The sequence below is a fragment of the Hemiscyllium ocellatum genome, chromosome 18, assembly GCF_020745735.1.
Source record: "Hemiscyllium ocellatum isolate sHemOce1 chromosome 18, sHemOce1.pat.X.cur, whole genome shotgun sequence".
Classification (NCBI taxonomy): Eukaryota; Metazoa; Chordata; class Chondrichthyes; order Orectolobiformes; family Hemiscylliidae; genus Hemiscyllium; species Hemiscyllium ocellatum.
In genome coordinates this window covers 36614206-36634151 of record NC_083418.1, presented here as the reverse complement: position 1 = coordinate 36634151, position 19946 = coordinate 36614206, and the positions used below count along the sequence as shown (strand labels likewise).

The following is a 19946-nucleotide window of genomic DNA, read 5'->3' as shown; positions in this document are numbered from 1 at the left end:
TTAGATTAGATTTCCTACAGTGTGGAAACAGGCCCTTCGGCCTAACAAGTCCACACCAACCCTCCGAAGAGTAATCCACTCAGACCCATTCCCCTCTGACTAATGCACCTAACACTACAGGCGATTTAACATGGCCAAATCACCTAACCTGCACATCTTTGGACTGTGGGAGGAAACCGGAGCACTCAGAGGAGATCCACGCAGACACGGGGCGAATGTACAAACTCCACACAGACATTTGCCTGAAGCGGAATTGAACCCGGGTCCCTAGCACTATGAGGCAGCAGTGCTAACCACTGAGCCACCATGCCACCTTATGCAAGCTTAAGGGTTGGAGTCCAGAGTGAATTTGGTTGAAGACCTGTTCTGTGATCTCTGAAACGGCCGCACCTGTATCGATCACCTTTAGAACCCAGTGACCATTTAACTAGATGCTTATTTTGATTGGTTCTGATTTGGATGCGGCTAAGCAACTTAACTGTTCCAAACCAGGATGTGCACTCTCCTGAATATTGGCCCATTTGTTCTCTTACTCCATTTAGATCTAGTGTCACTCTTTTCCTGTCCTATTTTCCACATACCAGCAGCAACTACAATGGCTTGCCTGCCTGGATCCCGAGGAAAGTTTTAGATATTCAGCCGAGGCTTGGCATTGTTTTGGGGTCTAGCTGTGGGCTGACCAAGAGTCCCTCTGTCCAGGCTATGTCTTGAGTGAGGCTATACAATTGCCTTCATTCAAGTGGTGTTCCCCAAGCTCAGTCGGACTGACAAAGGTGTCCATTTCCATTGAAATACCCTGCAATTCTTATGCTCCACTTGTTACATTTTCCAATGATAAAGCCAGTTGCTGTAATTGAAGTCCAATTGGGCTTCTACCAATAGGCGCTTTTGCATGGTTATATCATTAATCATACCCTTGTCAGCACTGAAACAACTCCACAGAGGCCGGTATCCCATCCCCAAGTCACCCTTTATTAACACGTGGAAAGTTCTTGATCGTTCTTTCACAGAGCCAGCTCTCAGAGTGAACAGAATCTCTAACACTACTGTTTCTATCTGTCAGCCAGGGCGCCCTAATTGGACCAGATTAACAGACCCAATCAGGGAACTCATATTCTATGAGATTCACCTGGCTGACCTTGCTACAATCAATGCAAAAGGTTGCTGGAGTGGGGCTGGAACTCAAATCACAGCACAAGTACTGTCCTACAGAGGGTGAACAGAAGGGTGTGGAGTGACATGGATATGATTGAGCCTACTTTTGTGTTGTAAATCCTATAAAGTCCCAAACTTCCTCAATCAACATATTTATATCATGTAAATTTTCACTTGCCATGCAGTTCATTGTCATTGAAAAATTGGAACGATTCCATCAAGATGTCATGGAAATCATTTACAAGGATCATCAACTGCAATCCTCCCAACAGTTCTTAGCAGGACTTTTTTTTAAGAGTCATAGAGATGTACAGCACGGAAACAGACCCTTCTAACTTGTCCATGCCAACCAGATATTCCAACCCAATCTAGTCCCACCTGCAATACCCAGTGCATATCCCTCCAAACCCTTCCTATTCATATACCCATCCAGATGCCTTTTAAATGTTTCAATCATACTAGCCTCCACCACTTCCTCTGGCAGCTCATTCCATACACGTACCACCATCTGCGTGAAAAGGTTGCCACTTAGGTCGCTTTTATATCTTTCCCCTCTCACCATAAACCTAAGCCCTCTAGTTCTGGACTCCACCACCTGAGGGAAGAGACATTGCCTGTTTACCCTATCCATGCCCCTCATGATTTTATAAACCTCTATAAGGTCATTCCTCAGCCTCCGATGCTCCAGGGAAAACAGCCCCAGCCTTTTCAAGCTCTCCCTATAGCTCAAATCCTCCAACCTTGGCAACATCCTTGTAAATCTTTTCTGAACCTTTTCAAGTTTCACAACATGGGTGACACTGTGGCACAGTGGTTAGCACTGCTGCCTCACAGTGCCAGAGACCCAGGTTCAATTCCCGCCTCAGACAACTCTCTGTGTGGAGTTTGCACATTCTCCCCATGTCTGTGTTGGTTTCCTCCAGGTGCCCCGGTTTCCTCCCACAATCCAAAAATATGCAGGTTAGGTGATTTGGCCATGCTAAATTGCCCATAGTGTTAAGTGTAGGGGAATGGGTCTGGGTGGGTTGCACTTCGGCAGGTCGGTGTGGACTTGTTGGGCCAAAGGGTCTGTTTCCACACTGTAAGTAATCTAATCTAAACATCTTTCCAATAGGAAGGAGACCAGAATTGCACGCAATATTGCAAAAGTGGCCTAACCAATGTCCTGTACAGCCACAACATGACCTCCCAACTCCTGTACTCAATACTCTGACCAAGAAAGGAAAGCATACCAAAGCATGGCTTCTTCACTATCCTATCTACCTGCGACTCTACTTTCAAGGAGCTATGAACCTGCACTCCAAGATCTCTTCGAAACTGATTTTTCTTGTTGATGTTTTTGCAAATATCTATTTGCACAATTCATCTGATTTAGAGAGTTCTTTGAATTTTAGATCATACAACAACTTTTACTCAGTTCTGAAGAAGAGTTATTTGAGAGGAATAAAGATGTTAAAGTTGTGAGCAATGAGGTAATTTGCATGTGATAGTGTATCATTGATATATCTGCACATTGTACCTTTCCCAAAATGTTCCAAATACCATCATCACCAGCTCTGGCTTGCAGCCCAGCAGTATACAGACAAGCTGGAGTTATATAGGAGTGCTCAATATTGAGTCTGGACCCCATGACGTCTCATGGCATTGGCTCTATCTACCGCATTCCCCTTGTCTGATGATTCAGTTCTCCTCTGTGTTGAATACCACTTTGAACAAGCACTGAAGGACACTGGGCAAGAGGTTTGATGTCCATCACAAAGTTGACTTGGTATCTCCACTAATGACTAAATTGCTCAAATCCTAAATAATATTGCCGCTAGACTGGATAAACAGCAACTGGCGAGGGAACCAACAAGAGAGAGATCCATACTGGATCTCATCCACCCTTATCTACAACTCATTTGTAACCACTCATGACTGTAATGGAAGAAGAGCCGACTGCAGTCTTTATGGAGATGAAGCCCCATCATTAGATTGAGAATGCTAGTTATTAACATAATGCTAGTTGGGACAGACTTTGAATGGGGGCATCTAGCAACTTAAAACTGGTCATTAGGTGTTGTGGGCCAGGACAGCAGAATTGTATTCAATTATAATCCCTAGCCATCTTAGCCTGGTATATTTGTCACTCTACCCTTACCATCCAGCTTCATGATCAAATCTGGTTCAATGAAGACTGCAAGAGGGCTTGCAAGGACCAATCTAAAAAATGTGGTGTTAACCTGGTGATGCTACTGGCATGCAGAACAGCAGAAGCAGCATGCAACAGACAGAGCTGAAGAGTTTAATTTAGATAAATGCGAAGTGCTGCCAGATGAAGTGGTGGAGGCTAGTACGATTACAACATTTAAAAGGCATCTGGATGGGTATATGAATAGGAAGGGTTTGGAGGGAAATGGGCCAGGTGCTGGCATGTGGGACTAGATTGGGTTGAGATATCTGGTTGGCATGGACGAGTTGGACTGAAGGATCTGTTTCCGTGCTGTACATCTCTATGACTCTATGATTCCACAATGAATAGATCAGATCTAAGCTCTGTAGTGCTGCTACATCCAATTGTGAATGATTATGGTCAATTAAACAGCTAACAAGAGGAATCACCACAAATATTCATATTGCCAGTGATGGGGGAGAATAACACATCAATGTAAAATATAAGGTTCAGCCTTTGCTTCCACCAGAAGTGCTCCTTAGGTGATCCACCTTGGTGCCCTTCTAAGCCCCTCAGCATCATAAATATCAGTCTTCAAACAGTTCAATTCACTTCACATTATATCAAAGAACAGCTAAAGACACTAGATGCTGAAAAGGCGATGGGCCTTGATAACATTCCAGTCATTGTATTGAAGATTTGTGCTCCAGAACTAGATGCACTCCCTAGCAAGTCTGTTCCACCATAGTTATAATAGTTATGTGATCATATGCAAAATTGCCCAAGTATGTCCTGTTCCAAAGAAAGCAGGACAATTCAACTCATCTCATTACTGCCCTATTTACCTACTCTCAATCATCAGAAAATGATGGAGGGGGTCACCATCAACTGTGCAACCAAGTGACACTTGCAAAGGAATAATCTGCTCACTGATGCTCAGTTTGGTTTCCTCGAGAGCCAAGCAGCTCTGGATTTCAGTGTAGCCTTGGTCCAAACATGGACAACAGCTGAATGCCAGAGTTGAGGTGAGGGTGACTGTCCTTGACATTAAGCCAGCATATCACCAAGTATTGTACAAGAGGCCTGAGCAAAGTCAATATGAATCAATGGGAAAAGATCTTCACTATCTGGAGTCATATTTAGCACTAAAGAAGATGGTTGTGCATGTTGGAGATTATCGTCTCAGCTCAAGGATATTTCTGCAGGAACTCCTCATGGTAATGCTATAGGCTCAACTCTTTTCAGCTTCTTCCTCATTGACATTCCTTCATACTAAGTTCAGAAATGGAATGATCACTGGTCATTGCACATTGTTCATCACCATTCATGACACCTCAGACACTGAAAAGTCCTTTTCGATGTAATGCCAAACCTGGACAACATCTCAGCTTTGACTGAAAAGCATGACTCAGGTACCAGCCAATGACTGTCACCAACAAAAGAGAATCTATCCATTACTGTTCAGGATAATACCCCTGCTGTAAACACCACAACTTTAAATCCATAGTGGAATAAAACCAGGGTACCATGCAGAAATTTATAAAGGCTGAATTTTGCCAAAATTCAGCTATGTGTCCATTTTGGGGAGTTTTACTATGCTGATCTCATTATGTATGCACCACACCTCCATGGCACTATTCTTGTACTCTCTTGCATTGACTGATAGATGTGTTTGCTGCAGCAGGAACAGTCTGGTATTCACACACTAATATCCAAATGTGCACAAGGTCAAATACTGCAAACCAGGAATTGCCTTTCACAGTCACTGTGTCCGAAGTATTACCCTGGAGATAGCTGTTAATCAGGTTGGCTAGCAGGGGTCTGGTGGATGGGATGGTCCAAAGGAGACCCATTTGCGTGCGTTAATATATCATTATTACCTATTTTATCTCATTTTTAAGCAATTTTCTATTCTCCCTAGTAACATCAAGGAAATATATTGCAACATTTTAGACAAGAAAGTCTCAGCAAACACCTGGTGACTTCAGCTCACCATTTGCTCTACTGGGCTTCCATTGTGGCCAGCGCTCCCCAACACATAAGGGCAGGCTCTAAGAGCAGTGGCTGCCTACATCCTTTGTCCTTGGTGATTGGCACTGGATACATGCCAGCCTCACCATGTCATAAGGGCACACATCCAACTCACTTAGAATACAGTTCTCCACTTCAGTACTACATCAACAAGTACACTGTCACCTCTCATTTTGATACTGCTGCCATCTCATGGATTGGAGCAAGATGAAACTCAGGACTCAGTCTGCTTTCTTCGTTCTCAATCAGTTTGTGTTTATTTGGATGCACACATCTCTGACTTTCTTGCACTTTGAACATGTCGGCTCACAGTACTTCTATCTTGTTTTGGCTTTTAAGCACATTAGAACCAAGCAGCTTGTTATGGTTGCTAGCAATGATCAGGGAAGAGGGTCAACATGTTACTGTACTGCACATTGCTACATCAGTGCCAAACCTATAGCATGTGCCAGCAGTTAACACGACAAACGTAATGCGCGTGCATCAACCAAATTGACAAGACTTCAAGGCTAAAGGGAGTAGTACTCAGTCAAGACAAGGCCGATTGTTATCAATCAGGCACTGAACATAGAAGGCATTGTATACCATTTATGAGCCAGAAGAGGAGAGACTTTTAAGGATTCAAACAGTTGTGAATCTTTGGAATTTTTTTTGCCAGAGGCCTGTAAAAGTTTAGTCTTTGAGTATATTTAAAGTTAAGTTTGATGGATTTTAAATATCGATAGTGTAAAGGTTTTTGGGATAATGTGGGGTAAAGGCACTGGAATGTTTAATCAGCCGTAATCATGTTGTGTGGTGCAGCAGACTTGACAAGTTCCATGGTATACTCAACGGGTTGCACGTTTCCACATTCTGACATTCATTATCAATCCAGGGGCTTGGATACAGTCAGTCGGGTACTTGGGTTGATCAGCATCAGCATGTCCACACTATTATATCCAGGGAGTAGCCCACAGTTAGTCCTGAAGATGCAGAGCAACCAGTCCAGGGATTAGTGATGCGTCAGGCAGCTCCACATAGGTCAGGGGTACAGGCACTCATCACTGTCTTTTTAGGTCAGTCACAGGGCTGGAGCAGTGGCCCATGGCCCATCCAAAGGTTCTGTTCACTGAAAGTCAAGGGGAGTTACCAGCGGCTAGTGCTGCGATCGATTTGCTGGGGATATCAATTGTGGACACTGGAACTGCAATCCGTCAGACTGTGGGCATCATAGTGAGTCAGGTAACAATTTCACACCAGGCAGTTAGGGTCCGTCACCATAGTCACTTCTGACAGTCCAGAGGTAAAAGGACAGCTCTTCCCTGGATCACCTCACCCACCAGTGCAAGAGTCAAAGGGAACAACAGATATAAGAAGGCGAGAGGGCAATGGGGAAAACAATCTTACAGAATCACTCTTGCATTGCTTCTGAGTGTGAAAGCCACAGAGTCAATGTTTTGAGTCTATTATGTCTCAGAGGGTTAATATTAACTCTGTTTCTCTCTGTATTGATGCTGCCAGCTGCAAATGTGTTGCTGGTCAAAGCACAGCAGGCCAGGCAGCATCTCAGGAATAGAGAATTCGACGTTTCGAGCATAAGCCCTGCCAGACCTGCTGAGTTTCTCCAGTACTTCTGTTTTTATTTCAGAATTTCAGCATCCACAGTATTTTGCTTTAAGTTATTATTATTCATAATGAATCCACTTGAATGATGAAAGTATGTGAAAGCAAGCTTATTAGTTAAAAATTCAAATGATTTGTTCAAACATTTTAACAGTTCATTTGTTTAAATTAGGTATATGTGCATCTGCAAAATAAATGAGGACTGAAAGTCACTAATTGCTATTATGACCAATCCAAAAAGTATTAATTTTTATTTTCCATTTATGGATTGCTATTCCTACTGACTTACTGGATCTATTGTCAAAAGTCAACGTCTGTGCATTTTACATTGAGTGGGGTTTTCTGAGTGGTAAAAAGTTAGTGTCCTGACATTTTCATTCTGATCTCATCAGTTCCAACATTTAAATAAGGACCAGTAACAACAAATAATACCAAAAAAATTCAGAGCTTGTAAACAGAGTACTATGAATAGGAAAACTCTGAAAAAATTAAATATGAAACAAAAATAGAAAACATTTGAAATGTGAGCATCAGAATATTGCCAGCTAACTCTCACTATGCTCTCAGATTGCCTGGTTATACTTCGGTGAGAACAACTTTGCAAATGTTTTACTGTTGTCATGTGGAGAAGCACGCATCAGAAGTCAAGCATACGCTGCATTAGTTTACCGATAGTCAAGGCATTACTAATAGGAGTGTTATTACCTTGGCATCACTAAATAATGGTGGGGAAATTATCCAGGATTAGCACTCTGACTTGCTGTCTGGTGACCTTGAATGGGAAGTGCAAGTACACAGGCGACCATTTGAGGAAAGTTTGGGTTTATTTGTGAATTATTTTGCAATTCAATTGCCTGCTAACATTCACCAACAGGTATACTGAAAATAGTTGCTTCAATCAGTACTGTGTCCAGTTCTGGTCACCCTGTTATAAGATGGATATTATTAAGGGGCTTCAGAAAGGATATTATCAGTTATGGAGGATTTGAGTTATGGAGAGAAGCTGGATAGTCTGAGGCTTTTTTCACTGTAGCATGGAAGGTTGAGGGTTGCCCTTATGGAGGTTTATAAAATCATGAGGTGTATAGATAAAGTGATTGGCAAGATTCTTTTCCCTAGGATGGGAGATTTCAAGACTAAGGTGCATATTTTTAAGATGAAAGGAGAAAGATTAAAACAGTTTTTATTTTAACACAGACGATGGCTCCTGTATGAAATAGACTTCCAGAGGAAGTGGTGGATGTGGGTACAGTTACAATGTTCAAAAAACATTTATGTAAGTACACCGATAAGAAACATATGGGCCAAGCACAGGCTGGTGTGACTAGTTTAGCTTGAGACTATGGTTGGCATGGACTGGTTGGACCAAAGGGTCTGCTTTCAACCTGTGTGGATCTATGATTGTGAAGTACCAGAGAAACTTGCACCAGTATGTACAGAAAGCTCAAAGATGAGGCAAATCAATACTTGCTATTACTTGTTTCTTGTTTTTAATGTGTTCAGAGCTGATTGTATACTGAGAGAGAAAGAAGAATAAGAAGGAGGGATTTTCTTTTTGCCAGTTTCGCTGTTCCCATTGAAACCAGAGGAAACCTGGCAACTCAGAAGAAATGCCGAGTTTTTTCATTAACTGATTTTATCAGTAAAATATGAGTAAAGAATGGAGCCTTGAGAAAATATCTCTTAAATCTAAATGTTTAAACATTGCCAAAAATTATTTTATACTTAACTTCATTGCAGCACAACTAGCTCCCAGCAGATCACTGCTTTAATGTATGACAGTGATTCGATCAGGAAAACAATGTCCCTTTAGCTTCTATTTTTGAGCAGCAGTACACATTTCACAAGTCTGATTTTTCAGAGGAATCCCTGTAATTTCACTGGCAATTTGAAGACAAAAAGAGATGTAAATAAAACTCGTCAACAGAACAGTGACGAGAAATAATTCAGGAAAAGGCTTGGAAACAAGATACTGTTTATCAGGAGGCACAGATCTTCTTTTATTTTTTCATAAGATGTGGGTGTTCCTGGCCATGACATTCCTGGCCCATTCTTAATTGCCTTGAGAATGTGGAGATGACCCATTTTCTTATACTGCTACATTACCATGTGGGTGTAGAGACACTCATAATGTTATTAGGAAAGAATTTTCAGCATTCTGATCCAGTGACAGTGAAAAAACAGCAATATAGTTCCTATTCAGGAGGGGAATCTGTAAGGTCCTTATGCTTAAACACTTTAAAGTAATTGAATCCAGTAAATATTATTATTTCAAAACATAGGAGACTTTTTTCTAATTGAGAAAGCTAGATGAAGACCTATGACTCATAGTGCAAAGATTGTAAAGAATAGGAAGAAGATGAAGTAAATCAATGTATATTGTTTAATTAATGTCAACTTTGTCTATTAAATACTGCAGTTTCTGAGGAGGAGGAAAGATTCAGGCAAGTAAACTCTATTGTTTGTGATCCTGGAAAAGAATAATTTGAAGTGACAAAGTAGGTAATTGGTTATTAATTTATTTTCAAACAGTATAAGATAGTCACCACTAAAAATTAAACAATGAATTCAAAAATAACTTTAATAACCAAAAGGTGTTGAAATGAGGAATACACAACCAAAGGGAATAGTGAGGTGCATAATGTAGATACTTTTAAGGGGATGATTTGGAGGTACCAGTGTTGGACTGTGGTGGACAAAGTTAAAAATCACACAACACCAAGCTATAGTCCAACAGGTTAATTTGGAAGCATTAGCTTTTGGAACACCGCTCCTTCATCATGTGGTTCATCAGGCTTTTAAGGGGAATCTTATTGTTTGAAGATAAATTAACAACAGATTAATTACACTGTTACTTACTTCAACTTTTTAATTTCCCAACCAAAATTACATGTTGTTCATTAACCAATGCTAATGCATTGTCCCAGGCCCATGATCCCTATCTTATGCAGCAATCTTTTCTATGTCACCAAATCAAACAACTTTTGAAAAATCCAAATGTACTCCATTCATTGCTTTCTCTTGATCTAACCTATTTGTCACATTCACAAAAGATACTTGAATCGATCTGTCAAACAAAAAGCATGGTTCGGATTTTACCATTTGTGTAGAGGTCCTGATGTCATATGGAAATGAGTGTAATTAGCAAATGAGTGTCTGCTGCACGGGCATAAGGAATGTGGTCCGCCCCAAGAGCTGTAAGCTTGGAATTTAGCAGCCTCACCACTACAACCAAGAACAGTCATCACTGCTGAGTGTGGTAGACTGGAAATTAGGGGCCAACATCAAGGAGGCAAAGGCAAGCTTTAAAATTGCAAAAGGTTGAAATATTGGGGAAGTACATTCCACTGGCGATATCACTAGGTCTATGCGTTCTGTCTTCCCTGTCATTCCTCACCTCACCCCACCATTGAGATGTCACCTGACATGGTGACAGGATTGATCCGCTGTTGTCAAAATGCTGGTGGCATTTTAAAATGTGCCCTGGTTAGACCTTCAACTTTGGGATTGGCTGCCTACCTCTTTGAGGTGGGAAATATGTCTGTTTCCTATCCAATCCAAAGCTGCCTGACCTGCTGTGCTTTTCCAGTGCCACACTTTTCGACTCTGATCTCCAGCATCTCATTGGTAAAATGCCCTGGCAGGCTATGATGTTGTGGGGATGATCCAACATGGTTTCCCGTGATTTTATCAGCCTCTTGTGTACACCTCCTTTCAGCCCTCCTCCCAACATTGGTGAAATTCAGACCCATTTTGACTCTGCCTATATTTCACTAAGTGCCCTGTAGCTGTCTCTTAGTAATGGATTCCAGCATTTTTTTCAGTGACTGATTTTGGGTTCACCTCCTCTCCTTTCCTGAATAGTTATATTTGCTAGATTCCAATCCAATGGGACAATTCAAGAACATAAGGAGTTTTGAAAGGAGCCAATCAACGCATCCACTTTGTCTACCTCTACAGCCATATCTTTTAAATCCACAACAAGTAGAAAATGTGATATATTGGCTGATAGTCTTCTTAACTTCTCCAATATCTCTTTTGGCAAAACTAATTACTTTAAATTCCATGTGCTTTGATTCATCTTGGTTTTCAACTATTCCTGGGCATTTTTGTATATTTTATTGTGTAAATGGACACAAAATATTTGCTAACCTTATATAATATTTTGTAATTGTCCTTCTGTCTCAGTCTCTAAAGGACACATGTTTACTTTCACAATTCTCTTTTTCTTTATAGTGGAACAAGGTCTTACATTCTGTTTGATTTCTATTAATTTCTATTTTCTTCCAGTTTTGGCTGGTTTTGCGCATGCTACTATTCTTGGTAATAGTATATGCCTCTTGTCATCTAAATGTCATGTGGTTTGAAATCACCCGTGGTTATTATTGTACCATTATTACTTGTTTCCTTAATTATTTTGCATATTTATTTCTCTGCCTCTCTAATGTTACTTGGTATTTTGCAGACCACATCTGTTAGTAGAATTCATCCTTTATGTCTATCCAATGGAATTCTATTTTGTACTGATAGCTTTAACAATCTGTTTCTCTCCCTTTATTTTAACTCCAAAACGTACAATTTCCCTTTATCCCTCTCTATATTCTCTGAATATTTCAAACAAACAATGCATCATTTTCAGTCCTGTTTTTTCCCAGTGACATGGAGGCTAAAACTCCTTCTGCTCAAGCTCAAAATAGTGTGTCAGCTTTGGTCCCAGAAAAGGCATACCCTACTCTATTGTTACAATATTTTAACCCTTCATATGTCACCTTTCCTATGATTTCCCAAGAATATGTCAAAGTAGTGCCCAATTAATTATTAATTTTGTATTTTGAGATGACAGACCCGAAGGAATCGAATGGCATGTTTAAAACCCATAACCATTTCCTATTCTTTGAATGAGATATAATTTATGGGAAGATCATGGGACCGTGAGATTCTCAGCACGGTAGTGTAAATCTTTAATAAATTATTTGTGTAATGTTATCACAATTACTTTTGGATTTTGTGCTCGAAAGTTTCAGGGGAAGGAGTAAGCAAAGGTAAATAGGCACAGAATATATGAGAAAAAGTTAGGATCCATGGGAAAGTTCAGATTATTACCTGGGAGATCTGTGGTACGCTCCATGTATTTACACGTCCGGACTCACACAATCCTTGGTCTTTGCTGCTGAAGTTTGTTTGTTTTACTAATGATTGCAAATTGATGTCACAATTCAGTTATAGCTGTTTAGAAAGGGCAGGGATTTCTTTAATTGAAAAACCAAGTCAATGTCCAAGGTTCACAATGCAAAGTTTGAAAAGAGTAGAAGAAATTTTGAAGCCGTTGTTTTCACTTCCTGCTTCAAACTTTAGTCCTCACCTCCATGCCACTCCCTGGCAACAGTCTGAGACCAAACAGATTATTCACAGCCTTGATATCACGTTTAACCCTGAAAATAGCTTCTGACCTTTATTTGACCCTGATAGAGCTTCTGACTGTCCATCTTCACTAAGATCGCCTATTCTAAACTTTGCAACGTTAACCTACTTTATATCGAAGCTCATTCATAGCTTAAGCCCTTATCTATTTCTTTGTTTCGTCTGGATTTGATGGTTCCAATGTGTTCACGGTTACCCTCCACACTTAACCCTTCATAAAATTGGAGTTATTCAAATCTCTGTTGCCAGCTTTCAACTTGCATCGAGTCCTGCAGACCCTTCAGCACTGTGCCTGTTGACCCATATTGGCTTCTGTTCAAGCACCATTTTTACTTTAAAAATGTCTTGCTTGTTTTAAAATCTCTTCATGAACTCACACCTCCTTGATCTCTATAGCGTCCTTTAACCTACAACACTCTGAGATACCTGAGCTCCTCTCAATCTTGCCCTTTGAACATCTCCTACTTTAGTGGTTCACCTTTAGATAATGCACATTTGGATATCAGGACCCTTACCTCAGGAATACCTTCCCCACACATTTTTTTCATCTAACTCATTTCCCTCGAGTAATATTCTCCTTAAAACCTTTCTGTTTGACTAAGCTTTTATTCATCTGACCTAATCTCACCTGCTGGGACATGGTAACATAATTTATGTTGCTATGAGATGCTTTAGAACATTTTATGACTTTAAAGGTGCTATGTAAATATAAGTTGTTGCTTTGTTGTTGTAAACATGGCAATATCGTTTATGTGATATTAACAGTGGCTTAAAGTATTGCAGGATGCAGAAAGAGGGGACTGTAAGAGATAATGGGTTCCATTATGTGTGACCCTTGGAAAGAATGAATTGGGTTAAATAACAAGCTAATGATTCTGAAATTTAATTAGGTTCAGATATTTTAAAAGTAATTTGAAATTTCCTATAAATTTCATTAAATCGCTTTCAATTTAGAAGTAAGAGGTTCTGATCAGAACAACTAGGCTGAATTGGAAGTATTAGCCTTAAACAATCTGCTCATTAATTCCTCATTAGTGTGCAGGTAGCGTCACACTCACCCCTGTCCAATCATGGGTCTTCTTTGAGTTACTAGGCTAGATGGCCTTCCATGAGTCCACATCAAAGCAGCTGGAAGAATGTGGGAGGATAAAGCAAAATGTGGGCAGCGCTGCATCAAACTGTCTCGTCACCTGATTGGCATTTCTGTTTCCTCACTTAAACCCTGAAAGACATTTCTGTGGTTAACAGTGAGACACCAGAATGATGCGTTGCCTCCCTAGTGCCAGGATGAAGGATATCTCAGAGACAGTGCAGAATATTCTCAAAGGGGGGAAGGGACCAACAGGAGGTCATTGTATACATTGGAAACAACAATATAGGAAGAGAAAAGGATGAGATTCTGAGGAGAGAATATAGGAAGATAGACAAGAATTTAAAAAGGAGGTCCTCGAGTGCATTAATATCTGTATTACTGCCAGTGCTAGTGAGGGTAGGAAGAGGAGGACAGAACAGGTGAATGCATAGCTGATGAGCTGGTGTAGGGGAGAAGGATTCACATTTTTAGATTATTGGAATCTCTTCTGGGGTAGAAGTGACCTGTACAAGAAGGACGAATGGAACCTGAACTGCAAGAGGACTAACATACTGGCAGAAAGATTTGCTAGAGCTGTTCCGGGGATTTGAACTAGTAAGGAGTGATGGGGTAGGGTGTGGGCTACCCAGAGAGATAGAGAAGAAAGAGATCAGTCTGAGACTCGTACAGTTGTGAAAAAGAGCAAGTCAAACAATCAGGATAGGCAGGAACAAAGCAGAGAACCAAGTAGAACTGATGAATTACACTGCATTTGTTTCAATGCAAGAGGCCTAACAGATGAACACAGGGCATGGTTGGGAACATGGGACTGGGATATCCTAGCAATTACAGAGATGTGACACAGGGATGGAAAGGACTGGCTGCTTAATGTTCTGGGGTGTAGATGCTATAGGAAGGTTGGGGGGGTGCAAGAGGGGATGGGGAATAGCATTTTTGATTAGGGATAACATTATGGCTGTACTTAGGGAGGATATTCCTGGCAATACTTCCAGGGAAGTTATTTCAGTGGAACTGAGAAATAAGAAAGGGATGATTACCCTATTGGGATTGTACTGTCAAACCTCCCCAGTAGTCAGTGGGAAATTGAAAACCAGATTTGTAAGGATATTTCAGTAACCTGTAAGAATAATAGGGTGGTTATGGTAGGGGATTTTAATTTCCCAAACATAGACTGGGACTGCCATAGTGTTAAAGGCTTGCATGGAGAGGAATTTGTTAAGTGGATACGAAAAACCTTTCTGATTCAGTATGTGGATGTACCTACTGGAGAAGGTGCAAAACTTGACCTCCTCTTGGGAAATAAGGCAGGGCAGGTGACTGAGGTGTCAGTGGGGGAGCACATTGGGGCCAACAACCATAATTCTATTACTTGTTAAATAGTGATAGAAAAGGATAGACCATATCTAAGAGTTGAAGTTCTAAATTGGAGGAAGGCTCATTTTGATGGTATTAGGCAAGAACTTTCAAAAGTTGATTGGTGACTGATGTTCACAGGTAAAGTGACGACTGGAAAATGGCAAGTCTTCAAAATTGTGATAACAAGAGTCCAGAGACAGTAACAGAGACACTGTTAAGGTGAAAGACAAGGCTGGTAGGGAATGCTGGTTAATGACAGAAATTGAGGTTTTGTCAAAAAAAAGAAGGAAGCATATGTAAGGTATAGACAGCAGGGATTGAGTGAATCCCTAGAAGAATAAAAGGGCAGCAGGAGTATACTTAAGAGGGAAACCAGGAGGACAGAAATGGGACATGAGATAGTTTTGGCAAATAGCATTAAGGAGAATCCAAAGGGATTCTACAAATACATTAAGAATGGAAATAGCTGCCAATGGAAGTGGTGGAGGATGGTACAATTACAGCATTTAAGAGGCATCTGGATGGGTGCATGAATAGGAAGGATTTAGAGTGACATGGGCCAAGTGCTGGCAAACGGGACTATGTTAATTTAGGATACAGAGCTTATGCTTGAAACGTCAACTCTCCCACTCCTTGGTTGCTGCTTGACCGGCTGTGCTTTTCCAGCACAACACATTTTGACTTAGGATATCTGGTCAGCATGGACAAGTTGGACCAAAGGATCTCTTTGCCTGCTGTACATCTCTATGATCCTGCTGGTGACCACTCTTTACCTATCACCTGCATATAAAGAATGGCCCCTTATAAATTTCCACCCTGTCTACCTCTGTTGCTCCAGAATTACCATGCTCAAGATAACAATAACCCAGAGTCTAACAGCAATAATGACCTAAGTTGCATTTATAGAAGCAAAGGCCTTAAAGCAATTTCGTTTCCATTGATTTTATTGCCAACAAAGCGTTTCCATGATCCCTAACAGTGTGCTCCATTATTTCTGTGGTTTCAGTGATAGTTCCACAGCAGGATAGTGCAGGGAATATAACTCTAAGCTGAGAAGGTAGATCTGATCATAGAAATCATAGAATACCAACAGTGTGGAAATAGACCATTCAGGTCATTGAGTCCACATTGGCTCTTTGAAGAGTTTCCCATTCCCTTACCTTATCTCTGTAATCCTGCAATTCCCATGTCTAACCTACCTAGCCTGCACATTCCTGGAAATTTTGGTCAATTTACCATGGTCAAGCTACCTAACCTGCACATCTCTGTACTGTGGGAGGAAACTGGAACATCTGAAGGGGACCTACAGAGAAACGAGGAGAACAAGCAAACGCAGTTGTCTGAGGGTGGAATTGAACCTAGATCCCTGGAACTGTGAGGCAGCAGTGCTAACCGCTGTGCCACCCTGAAGGTGAAAATCTAATTCACGCTCCAGATTGCTAATTGTAAACATCCATCTGGCAAAGGAGGAAGCAGGAGTTAGTCTCTTTTTCACAGTGGTTTATTTACAAATCCTCTACACAGGTTAATTGCAGATTACCATTCCCTTCCAGGAGCCAGTTCCCAAAAGGCAGATAGTGCTTTGCGCTCTCATTAGTATTGGTTACTCTTAGTCACAACTAGAGTATGTAAAAGGAATCAAATCCCCTGCTCCTCGGATGCTGCCTGATTGATTGTGCTTTTCCAGCACCGCACTCCTCGACTCTGATCTCCAGCGTCTGCAGTCCTCACTTTCTCCAAACAGATACACATCCAAGTACAACATTAACACTGGGGATGTTCAATCCTGGGGTTTTTTCAAGGCTTGCCAGTTTTTGTATGGTGAAGGAGGCTGTGATCTGCTGGGGGTAAAGGGAGGGAATGAGCTTGTGGGACTTGAGGGAAACAGTCCTGTCCCTCCTGGTCCACAGCATTGAATGGCAGCAGCCTTCTCCTGAAACTGTCCTCACCTTGCTTCAGGTGCTTGAGAAACCCTGAGTAGAACCTGCAAATCAGGTTAAACGACATGCTGTTGCCTTATTAATCTGTTTAAAATGTCAACACCCCCACAAGCCTCCTTTCTGTTTCAGTTAAACCTTGAAGGGAATGTGTTGGAACAAGCTTCCTCAAATGTTGGTAACTTTTCCTGATTTATTTTCTCACTCATACTCAGCCTTGTACCGACGGTAAAGTTCTTCCTGGCACCTTGAATGAAAATTGGTGAGGATTCTGGTGGAATCAGAGAGGTGCAGTCATACTCTTTGTCTTGATTATTGGTGCCTTGTAACAGACAAAGATCAAAGTCCTTAGCACAGAAGCTTCTATGTGGAATATACACCAATAATAGAACCTGCCTAATTTACCTTCCAACTGAATGCATGGAACGAGAAATGAATTGGATCAGTGACAAGTGTATATTTCTCCTTGCTCAGCTTTCCTCTCTGCACTTGTCCATGGTGGCTTTTTTATTGCTCAGCTAATCCAAACTGAAATCTATCCCTCTGCCCTCCCATATTGTATGTTTGTTTCAAACAATTGTCAATAGTTTTCAAATTTAATAGTGAACTTTAAATATAGTCTAACCAAACAGGTTGAAATTGCTTTCACAACTTTTTGGCAAATATTTTAAAATCTTTTCAACCTATCGGAAAGATGTTGTGAAACTTGAAAGGGTTCAGAAAAGATTTACAAGGATGTTGCCAGGGTTGGAGGATTTGAGCTATAGGGAGAGGCTGAACAGGCTGGGGCTGTTTTCCCTGGAGTGTTGAAGGCTGAGGGGTGACCTTATAGAGGTTTACAAAATTATGAAGGGCATGGATAGGATAAATAGACAAAGTATTTTCCCTGGGGTAGGGGAGTGTAGAACTAGAGGGCATAGGTTTAGGGTGAGAGGGGAAAGATATAAGAGCAACATTTTCACACAGAGGGTGGTACGTGTATGGAATGAGCTGCCAGAGGAAGTGGTGGAGGCTGGTACAATTGCAACATTTAAGAGGTATTTGGATGGGTATATGAATAGGGAGGTCTTGGAGGGATATGGGCCGGGTGCTGGCAGGTGGGCCTAGATTGGGTTGGGATATCTGATCGGCATGGATGGGTTGGACCAAAGGGTCTGTTTCCATGCTGTACATCTCTATGACTCTATGTTGTTACAGTGCCACAAAAATAATTATTTTTTAAGGAAGATCAGCTCTACTGGTGAAGGAGAAGTAAGTATTATTCTGTCAGTATTTCAATAAGGTGCAGCAGGTATAAAAGGGACATGCACTCCACAAAATAATGTACCATTTTTTCCTCAGTGATTAACTCCTAACAAGTATCCCATCAATGCCCCCGCAAAAAAACCATTCCATACCCCTACAAACATGAATTTTATCCTCTATAGTGCCTATTTCCACAGTTGTTAACTCTGGTTTTGTGTGATAGATTATAAAGGGTAATAACAAACAAGCTAATTCATCAGAAATATGGGAATGAATTGACACTACATTTATAAAGGAGAACACAATACTGTACTGACTGTAATAGACTCAGACTTGCTGGTTTGAGAGAGAAAACCAAGTGGTTAACCTCTGCCCTTCCCCCTGGCTGACTGTGTTGTGGATTGGCTTGCTAAGCTATCAGTCCAACCTACCACCTTGAATATTGAGAACACAAACTTCAAAACAGTTTTTACCATCATCTTTCCTCCTTACCTTTCCTTGTTGAGGCTGCTGACTGTTGTCATATCACTTTAAGAGGGACATGCTAATGGCTAGCAGTCTCTGGACAACTTGTAGCATGTTATGTGGGGGAGTGCAGCTATGTTTTCCAGAAGGTCGAGTTGCTGAGCTTTCATAACAAATCGCTTTGCTGATCAACCCTGTGACATATCTTCAAAAAATACACAAAATAGTCCCAGTCTGACTTTAGCAGGTTTGTGTACAACACAGAACTGCAACGTTGACCTTCACATATCAAATGAGGGAACAGGAAGGAAGTGAAAAAAAAATTATTTCACGAGAAATAGATGTCATTGGTAAGGTCAACATTTGATGTCTAATCCTATTCGCCCTTGAACTGAGTGACTTGCTGGGCCATGTCACAGAGTTCTTAAGAGTCAACCACATTGTTGCAGACCTGGAGTCACATAGGCCAATGAAGTAAAGATAGCAGATTTCATTTTCTAAAAGATATTAGTATTGCAAGGGATTCTGAGGGGCAGGATTTACATGTATTTGGAAAGGCAAGGACTGATTTGGGGTAGTCAACATGGCTTTGTGCATTGGAAGTCATGTCTCACTAAATTGATTGAGTTTTTTTGAGGAAGTAACGAAGAGGATTGATGAGGACAGAGTGTTGGATGTGATCGATATGGACTTCAGTAAGGCTTTCGACAAGGTTCATTATGGTAGACTGGTTAGCAAGGTTGGATCTCATGGAATACAGGGAGAACTAGCTATTTTGATACAAAACTGGCTTGAAGGTAGAAGAAAGGATGGTAGTGGTAGTGGTGGTGGAGGTTTGCTTTTGAGGCTGGAGGCTTGTGACCAGTGGTGTACCACAAGGACCTGTACTGGGTCCACTGCTTTTCGTCATTTATACAAATGATTTGGATGTGAACATAGGAGGTGTGGTTAGCAAGTTTGCAGATGACACCAAAATTGGTAATGTAGTGGACAGCAAAGAGTAGATCAGATGGGCCAGTGGGCTGAGCAGTGGCAAATGGAGTTTAATTTAGATAAATGCGAGGTGCTGCATTTTGGAAAAGCAAATCAGGCCAGGACTTAAGCACTTAATGGTAAGGTCCTAGAGAGTGTTACTGAATAAAGAGACCTGGAGAGCAGGGTCATAGTTTTTTGAAAGTGAAGTTTCAGGTAGATAGGATAATGAAGAAGACGTTTGGTAAGCTTGCTGTTATTGGTCAGTGCATCGAATATAGGTGTTAGGAGGTCATGTTGTGGCTATACAAGACATTGATTAGACCACCTTTGGAATACTGCATGCAATTCTAGTCTCCCTGCTATAGAAACGATGTTGTGAAACTTGAATGAGTTCAGAAAAGATTTATAAGGATGTGGCCAGGGTTGGATGGTTTGAGCTATAGGGAGAGGCTGAATAGGCTGGGGTTATTTTCCCTGGAATATCAGAGGCTGAGGGGTGACCTCATAGAGGTTT

The 19946-nt window shown here is 41.1% G+C and overlaps 2 protein-coding genes across 2 annotated transcripts in view; one reads left to right on the top strand and one right to left on the bottom strand.

Moving 5' to 3' along the window:
• LOC132824418 (cytosolic 5'-nucleotidase 1A-like) overlaps positions 1–18635 on the bottom strand; it is a 112696-nt gene extending 94061 nt beyond the window's left edge. Inside the window, exon 1 of the mRNA XM_060838865.1 lies at positions 18485–18635. Coding sequence (XP_060694848.1) covers positions 18485–18516 — 32 coding nt within the window. The 5' untranslated portion in view covers positions 18517–18635. The remainder of the gene's footprint in view (positions 1–18484) is intronic.
• The window catches only part of syt8 (synaptotagmin VIII), a 73587-nt gene that overhangs the window by 2603 nt on the left and 51038 nt on the right, over positions 1–19946 (top strand). The window lies entirely within an intron of this gene.